The 10,000-nt window shown below is 33.4% G+C and overlaps 1 protein-coding gene across 2 annotated transcripts in view; it reads left to right on the top strand.

The window, feature by feature from the left end:
- tiparp (TCDD-inducible poly(ADP-ribose) polymerase) overlaps positions 1-10,000 on the top strand; it is a 78,200-nt gene that overhangs the window by 64,342 nt on the left and 3,858 nt on the right. For both annotated transcript variants that reach the window (XM_061925889.1, XM_061925890.1), the window contains exon 5: positions 3,178-3,480. In XM_061925889.1, coding sequence (XP_061781873.1) covers positions 3,178-3,480 — 303 coding nt within the window. The remainder of the gene's footprint in view (positions 1-3,177; positions 3,481-10,000) is intronic.

Raw genomic sequence — 10,000 nt, 5'->3', positions numbered from 1 at the left:
GCTGTCTTTAAATTGAAGTAGAGTGGTAATTGACATTTATTATTCACTCCATGACAGACTCATGCTGTCTTTAAATTGAAGTAGAGTGGTAATTGACATTTATTATTCACTCCATGACAGACTCATGCTGTCTTTAAATTGAAGTAGAGTGGGAATTGACATTTATTATTCACCTCATGACAGACTCATGCTGTCTTTAAATTGAAGTAGAGTGGTAATTGACATTTATTATTCACTCCATGACAGACTCATGCTGTCTTTAAATTGAAGTAGAGTGGTAATTGACATTTATTATTCACTCCATGACAGACTCATGCTGTCTTTAAATTGAAGTAGAGTGGGAATTGACATTTATTATTCACCTCATGACAGACTCATGCTGTCTTTAAATTGAAGTAGAGTGGTAATTGACATTTATTATTCACCCCATGACAGACTCATGCTGTCTTTAAATTGAAGTAGAGTGGTAATTGACATTTATTATTCACTCCATGACAGACTCATGCTGTCTTTAAATTGAAGTAGACTGGTAATTGACATTTATTATTCACCTCATGACAGACTCATGCTGTCTTTAAATTGAAGTAGAGTGGTAATTGACATTTATTATTCACCTCATGACAGACTCATGCTGTCTTTAAATTGAAGTAGAGTGGTAATTGACATTTATTATTCACCTCATGACAGACTCATGCTGTCTTTAAATTGAAGTAGAGTGGTAATTGACATTTATTATTCACCTCATGACAGACTCATGCTGTCTTTAAATTGAAGTAGAGTGGTAATTGACATTTATTATTCACCTCATGACAGACTCATGCTGTCTTTAAATTGAAGTAGAGTGGTAATTGACATTTATTATTCACCTCATGACAGACTCATGCTGTCTTTAAATTGAAGTAGAGTGGTAATTGACATTTATTATTCACCTCATGGCAGACTGATGCTGTCTTTAAATTGAAGTAGAGTGGTAATTGACATTTATTATTCACTCCATGACAGACTCATGCTGTCTTTAAATTGAAGTAGCGTGGTAATTGACATTTGTTATTCACCTCATGACAGACTCATGCTGTCTTTAAATTGAAGTAGAGTGGTAATTGACATTTATTATTCACTCCATGACAGACTCATGCTGTCTTTAAATTGAAGTAGAGTGGTAATTGACATTTATTATTCACCTCATGACAGACTCATGCTGTCTTTAAATTGAAGTAGAGTGGTAATTGACATGTATTATTCACTCCATGACAGACTCATGCTGTCTTTAAATTGAAGTAGAGTGGTAATTGACATTTATTATTCACCTCATGACAGACTCATGCTGTCTTTAAATTGAAGTAGAGTGGTAATTGACATTTATTATTCACCTCATGACAGACTCATGCTGTCTTTAAATTGAAGTAGAGTGGTAATTGACATTTATTATTCACTCCATGACAGACTCCTGCTGTCTTTAAATTGAAGTAGAGTGGTAATTGTTTTTGGTGACATTTATTATTCACCTCATGACAGACTCATGCTGTCTTTAAATTGAAGTAGAGTGGTAATTGACATTTATTATTCACTCCATGACAGACTCATGCTGTCTTTAAATTGAAGTAGAGTGGTAATTGTTTTTGGTGACATTTATTATTCACCTCATGACAGACTCATGCTGTCTTTAAATTGAAGTAGAGTGGTAATTGACATTTATTATCCACCTCATGACAGACTCATGCTGTCTTTACATTGAAGTAGAGTGGTAATTGACATTTATTATCCACCTCATGACAGACTCATGCTGTCTTTAAATTGAAGTAGAGTGGTAATTGACATTTATTATTCACTCCATGACAGACTCATGCTGTCTTTAAATTGAAGTAGAGTGGTAATTGACATTTATTATTCACCCCATAAAATACTCATGCTGTCTTTAAATTGAAGTTGAGTGGTAATTGACATTTATTATTCACCTCATGACAGACTCATGCTGTCTTTACATTGAAGTAGAGTGGTAATTGACATTTATTATTCACCTCATGACAGACTCGTGCTGTCTTTAAATTGAAGTAGAGTGGTAATTGACATGTATTATTCACCTCATGACAGACTCATGCTGTCTTTAAACTGAAGTAGAGTGGTAATTGTTTTTGGTGACATTTATTATTCACCTCATGACAGACTTTTGCTGTCTTTAAATTGAAGTAGAGTGGTAATTGACATTTATTATTCACCTCATGACAGACTCGTGCTGTCTTTAAATTGAAGTAGAGTGGTAATTGACATTTATTATCCACCTCATGACAGACTCATGCTGTCTTTAAATTGAAGTAGAGTGGTAATTGACATTTATTATCCACCTCATGACAGACTCATGCTGTCTTTAAATTGAAGTAGAGTGGTAATTGACATTTATTATTCACCTCATGACAGACTCATTCTGTCTTTAAATTGAAGTAGAGTGGTAATTGACATTTATTATTCACCTCATGACAGACTCATGCTGTCTTTAAATTGAAGTAGAGTGGTAATTGACATTTATTATTAGCCTCATGACAGACTCATGCTGTCTTTAAATTGAAGTAGAGTGGTAATTGACATTTATTATTCACCTCATGACAGACTCATGCTGTCTTTAAATTGAAGTAGAGTGGTAATTGACATTTATTATTCACCTCATGACAGACTCATGCTGTCTTTAAATTGAAGTGGAGTGGTAATTGTTTTTGGTGACATTTATTATTCACCTCATGACAGACTCATGCTGTCTTTAAATTGAAGTAGAGTGGTAATTGACATTTATTATTCACCTCATGACAGACTCATTCTGTCTTTAAATTGAAGTAGAGTGGTAATTGACATTTATTATTCACCTCATGACAGACTCATGCTGTCTTTAAATTGAAGTAGAGTGGTAATTGACATTTATTATTAGCCTCATGACAGACTCATGCTGTCTTTAAATTGAAGTAGAGTGGTAATTGACATTTATTATTCACTCCATGACAGACTCATGCTGTCTTTAAATTGAAGTAGAGTGGTAATTGACATTTATTATTCACCTCATGACAGACTCATGCTGTCTTTAAATTGAAGTAGAGTGGTAATTGACATTTATTATTCACCTCATGACAGACTCGTGCTGTCTTTAAATTGAAGTAGAGTGGTAATATGAAATGTTCTGTCCCCTCCCAGAACCTTGGGCGGTCTGGCTTCGTCGCCGTCGTCCTCCTCGTCCACGTCCACGTCCGCCGTCTCCCTGATGGACGTGTCGGCGCCACACCCTCTCTCCCCGACCACGACCACGCCCGCGCTCTTTCCTGAGACCTGGTTGCCCATGGCGATGAGCCAGGACTTCCTGCAGGTGGCCATGTCCCGGGACGACCGCAGCTACAGGACCGTGTACAGTCTGTTCCACAAGACCGTGTCCGAGACCAAGTTCAGGATCATCAAGATCCTGCGGGTCCAGAACCCTTTCCTCTGGGAGAAGTACAAGAGGTGAGTCTTCTCTTCTACTCTGTTACACTCGTTAGACTATTACACTCATTAGACTGTTACACTCGTTAGACTGTTACACTCATTAGACTGTTACACTCATTAGACTATTACACTCATTAGATATTACAGTCATTAGACTATTACACTCATTAGACTGTTACAGTCATTAGACTATTACACTCGTTAGACTGTTACACTCGTTAGACTGTTACACTCATTAGACTGTTACACTCGTTAGATATTACACTCATTAGACTATTACACTCGTTAGATATTACACTCATTAGACTATTACACTCGTTAGATATTACACTCGTTAGACTATTACACTCGTTAGATATTACACTCGTTAGATATTACACTCGTTAGACTATTACACTCGTTAGATATTACACTCAGACTATTACACTCGTTAGATATTACACTCGTTAGACTATTACACTCGTTAGATATTACACTCATTAGACTATTACACTCGTTAGACTGTTACACTCCTTAGACTATTACACTCGTTAGACTGTTACACTCATTAGATATTACACTCGTTAGACTTTGACACTCGTTAGACTATTACACTCGTTAGACTATTACACTTGTTAGACTATTACACTCGTTACACTGTTACACTCGTTAGACTGTTACACTCATTAGACTATTACACTCATTAGACTGTTACACTCGTTAGACTATTACACTTGTTAGACTATTACACTCGTTAGACTGTTACACTCGTTAGACTGTTACACTCATTAGACTGTTACACTCGTTAGACTATTACACTCGTTAGACTATTACACTCATTAGACTGTTACACTCATTAGACTGTTACACTCGTTAGACTATTACACTCGTTAGACTGTTACACTCATTAGACTGTTACACTCGTTAGACTATTACACTCATTAGACTGTTACACTCGTTAGACTATTACACTCGTTAGACTATTACACTTGTTAGACTATTACACTCGTTACACTCGTTAGACTGTTACACTCATTAGACTATTACACTCGTTAGACTATTACACTTGTTAGACTATTACACTCGTTACACTGTTACACTCGTTAGACTGTTACACTCATTAGACTATTACACTCATTAGACTGTTACACTCGTTAGACTATTACACTTGTTAGACTATTACACTCGTTAGACTGTTACACTCGTTAGACTGTTACACTCATTAGACTGTTACACTCGTTAGACTATTACACTCGTTAGACTATTACACTCGTTAGACTGTTACACTCATTAGACTGTTACACTCGTTAGACTATTACACTCGTTAGACTGTTACACTCATTAGACTGTTACACTCGTTAGACTATTACACTCATTAGACTGTTACACTCGTTAGACTATTACACTCGTTAGACTATTACACTTGTTAGACTATTACACTCGTTACACTCGTTAGACTGTTACACTCATTAGACTATTACACTCATTAGACTGTTACACTCGTTAGACTATTACACTTGTTAGACTATTACACTCGTTAGACTGTTACACTCGTTAGACTGTTACACTCATTAGACTGTTACACTCGTTAGACTATTACACTCATTAGACTGTTACACTCGTTAGACTGTTACACTCATTAGACTTTGACACTCCTTAGACTGTTACACTCGTTAGACTATTACACTCATTAGACTATTACACTCGTTAGACTGTTACACTCATTAGACTATTACACTCGTTTGACTATTACACTCGTTTGACTATTACACTCATTAGACTATTACACTCATTAGACTGTTACACTCGTTAGACTATTACACTTGTTAGACTGTTACACTCATTAGACTGTTACACTCGTTAGACTACTACACTCATTAGACTTTGACACTCCTTAGACTGTTACACTCGTTAGACTATTACACTTGTTAGACTGTTACACTCATTAGACTGTTACACTCGTTAGACTTTGACACTCCTTAGACTATTACACTCGTTAGACTATTACACTCATTAGACTATTACACTCATTAGACTATTACACTCGTTAGACTGTTACACTCATTAGACTATTACACTCGTTAGACTATTACACTCATTACTATTACACTCATTAGACTATTACACTCGGTAGACTATTACACTCATTAGACTGTTACACTCGTTAGACTATTACACTCGTTAGACTGTTACACTCATTAGACTGTTACACTCATTAGAATATTACACTCGTTAGACTGTTACACTCATTAGACTGTTACACTCATTAGACTATTACACTCATTAGACTGTTACACTCATTAGACTGTTACACTCGTTAGATATTACACTCATTAGACTGTTACACTCATTAGATATTACACTCGTTAGACTGTTACACTCATTAGACTGTTACACTCGTTAGACTGTTACACTCGTTAGATATTACACTCATTAGACTATTACACTCATTAGATATTACACTCGTTAGACTATTACACTCGTTAGACTGTTACACTCATTAGATATTACACTCGTTAGACTATTACACTCGTTAGACTGTTACACTCATTAGATATTACACTTGTTAGACTGTTACACTCATTAGACTGTTACACTCGTTAGACTATTACACTCGTTAGATATTACACTCGTTAGACTGTTACACTCGTTAGATATTACACTCGTTAGACTATTACACTCGTTAGACTGTTACACTCGTTAGACTATTACACTCGTTAGAGTAATACACTCAGACTGTTACACTCGTTAGACTATTACACTCGTTAGACTATTACACTCATTAGAGTAATTAGTTTTACAGTAGAGTATTACACTAAAGTATTAGTTATTAAGAGTATTACAGTTATTAGAGTATTACAGTAATTTGAGTATTAGTTCCCCAAAAAGTGTCAATTTTGTCATGTAAAAGTGAGCAGTGGTTAGTTAGTGTTGGTTAGTGTTAGTATGTGTAGGTTAGTATTGGTGATAGCTAGTGTTAGTTGGTGTTGGTTAGTGTTAGTTAGTGTTGGTTAGTGTTAGTTGGTGTTGGTTAGTGTTAGTTAGTGTTAGTGTTAGTTAGTGTTTGTGTTAGTGTGAGAAAGAAGCACATGATGTTGATGTTCATGTTGTGAGCGCAGTGGCCTAACCGCTGTGGTCGGAGCAGTGCGGGTCATAGCAGCTGTGACACACACACACACACACACACACACACACACACACACACACACACACACACACACACTTACACACACACACACACACACACACACTTACACACAGATACACACCCACACTTACACAGACACGCACACACATACAGAGTGGTACCACAAGTGAGTGACAGTGTGTCACCATGACAACCCAACATGATCTGATTACTTCCACACTCTTGATGTGACAAAACAAGTGTTTGTGTTGTGTGTACTTATTTGCCATCACTCTCTTTTTTTATGTTTTAATTAATTGTGTCTGCTTTTATTTTATTGTCATTTTTTTATTTGCCATCACTCCCTTTTTTTTAATGATTTTTTTGTATCGATTGTGTCAGTTTTTATTGTATTTTATTTTTTAGATTTGCCATCACTCTTCTTTTTTCTATTTATTTTTGATGTGTATGTTTATATTTATTTTTTTAAATTTACCATCACTCTTAAAAAATGTATTTGATTTTTTTTAAATATCCCACCACTCTCATTTTTTGTATTGATTGTGTCAGTTTTTATTGTATTTAATTTCATTTTATTTTAAATTCGCCACCACTTTCTTGTAATTTTTTTTTTAATAGTGTCTGTTTTTATTTTATTTTATTGTTTTAATTTTGCCATCACTCTCTTTATTCTATTTAGTTTTTTAAAATTGTGTATGTTTTTATTTTATTAATTTTTTTTAAAATTTGCTATCACTCTTTTTATTAATTTTTTAAAAATGTTTATCTTTTCATTTATTTTAAATTTTCTAATTTGCTTTTGCTCTTTTTTTTTAATCTTGTCTGTTTTTATTGTATTTTATTTTTTAGATTTGCCATCACTCTCTTTTTTTCTATTTATTTTTGATGTGTATGTTTTTATTTATTTTTTAAAATTTGCCATCACTCTTAAAAAAATGTATTTGATTTAAAATATCCCACCACTCTCATTTTTTGTATTGATTGTGTCAGTTTTTATTGTATTTAATTTCATTTTATTTTAAATTCGCCACCACTTTCTTGTAATTTTTTTTTAATAGTGTCTGTTTTTATTTTATTTTATTGTTTTAATTTTGCCATCACTCTCTTTATTCTATTTAGTTTTTTAAAATTGTGTGTTTTTATTTTATTACATTTTTTTTCAAATTTGCTATCACTCTCTTTTTTCTATTTATTTTTGATGTGTATCTTTTTATTTATTTTTTAAAATTTGCCATCACTCTTAAAAAAAATGTATTTAATTTTTTTTAAATATCCCACCACTCATTTTTTGTATTGATTGTGTCGGGTTTTTATTGTATTTAATTTCATTTTATTTTAAATTCGCCACCACTTTCTTGAATTTTTTTTTTAATAGTGTCTCTTTTTATTTTATTTTATTGTTTTAATTTTGCCATCACTCTCTTTATTCTATTTAGTTTTTTTAAATTGTGTGTTTTTATTTTATTACATTTAAAAAAAATTTGCTATCACTCTTTTATTAATTTTTTTAAAATGTGTATCTTTTCATTTATTTTAAAAAATTTTAATTTGCTTTTACTCTTTTTTTTTTATCGTGTCTGTTTTTATTTTATTTTGTTTTAATTTTGCCATCACTCTCCTTATTCTATTTAGTTTTTTTAAATTGTGTGTTTATATTTTTAAATTAAAAAAAATTATCACTCTTTTTATAAATTTTTTTAAATTGTGTATCTTTTCATTTATTTTTAATTTTTTAATTTGCTTTTACTCTTTTTTTTATCGTGTCTGTTTTTATTTTATTTTATTGTTTTAATTTTGCCATCACTCTCTTTATTCTATTTAGTTTTTTTTAATTGTGTGTTTATATTTTTAAATTTAAAAAAAAAATTGTTATCAGTCTTTTTATAAAAAATTTTAAATTGTGTATCTTTTCATTTATTTTTAATTTTTTAATTTGCTATCACTCTTCTTTTTTTTAATAGTGTCTGTTTGATTAAATTAAATGTATTTTTTTTAAATTGTTTTTTTTAAGTAATTTAAATTTTTGTATTTTATATGTTTGTATTTTTTATTTTATTTTATTTGCCATCACTCTGGTCTTGGTTGACTTGGTCAGGTCTCTTTAAAATGACATGCTTGCAAATTGAAGTGTGTGCGTGTGTGTGCGCACGCTGTGAGTGGACGGGAGGTCACGCCCAGGTCAGCGGCGAGCACGCTTTCTCCCGCTTGATGTGCTGCCATCAAAGGAGTTGCGTGTTGCTAAAGAAAAGGGATTATTAGGCTCAATTTGAGGTCTTAACGGTTTTAGCGCCAACCGGCTTGTGGTCGCAACTTTTTGGGCCCACGGCAACTTGAAGGTTTTGATAGAGGTGACCGATACAATGATATCATTATAAATGGCCATACTCACTCAAGTCATCATGGCGGCGGGTTAAGTCGTCCTCAACAGTCTCACTTGTGTTGGCTAAGCAGAAGGGGAGGGGCTTACCAACACAATATATCCGATAATGCCCATATATGTACGTCCGTCAATGTATGACATCACTGATTCCCCACTCTTTAAAAAAAATAATCTCAAAATAATACGCATAAATAATAAACATCATTTTCATCATCTTCCTCACCACTCAAAAACTAGAGTGTACTTTTTTTAATATACTGTTAGGAAGATGTGGGAGTCTCAAATTGATACATTCAGTTAGGGCTGGGCGATAAAACGATATCAATATATATCGCAATAGACGCGTCATCCTTATTTAAAAAATGCGTTGGATAATTTATTTTTCTTCTTGGTGGGAAGAAAGGTGAAGTCTGGAAGCAAGGTTGGTTGCATGAACAAAGACACTCGCTCTCTGGTAACCTAGCAACGCAGGAAGTGATCACGTGACACGCTAACAGCCAATCAGGGGACAGTATCAACTACCACGTTTGCTTGATTCTTTGCATGGTTGAGAAGAGAAAGTCAAAATGAAGAAATTGTGGATATAAGAGTCTTTTTTTTATTTTCCAAAGGGACCGTAGTCCGACCAATGTGGTCTGTACATGATGCAAGGCAAGAGCGCTAACACCACACCACTTTAGCACTCACCCTTTAGAGCACAGCTGTAACTTCCTGCCACTAAACCTGCAGAAAATAGTAGTCAGGTTTCTCTGTTTACATTTTCACACTTTGCACTATTTTCTTACACTTTATGAAACATTTCTTACATATTCCTTCATTTTAAGAGCTTATTGTTAAATGTTCAATGTGATTTGACTATTTTGTTGACATTGTTTGAGTGTTTTCCATGCTTGTGTTGACATTTCCTCTCTGCATTGATATCTGAGGGATTACAATCACAGGAAGTTATTTTTTTTTAAATCTGTTTTTATTTATTTTTATTTAATAATAAAACAAATAAATAAAAACATATTTTAGGGATTATAATCTGA

This window comes from Nerophis lumbriciformis, linkage group LG30 (genome assembly GCF_033978685.3).
Source record: "Nerophis lumbriciformis linkage group LG30, RoL_Nlum_v2.1, whole genome shotgun sequence".
Classification (NCBI taxonomy): domain Eukaryota; kingdom Metazoa; phylum Chordata; class Actinopteri; order Syngnathiformes; family Syngnathidae; genus Nerophis; species Nerophis lumbriciformis.
The sequence above is the reverse complement of the archived record's forward strand: the minus strand, read 5'-3'. Positions and strand labels throughout refer to the sequence as shown.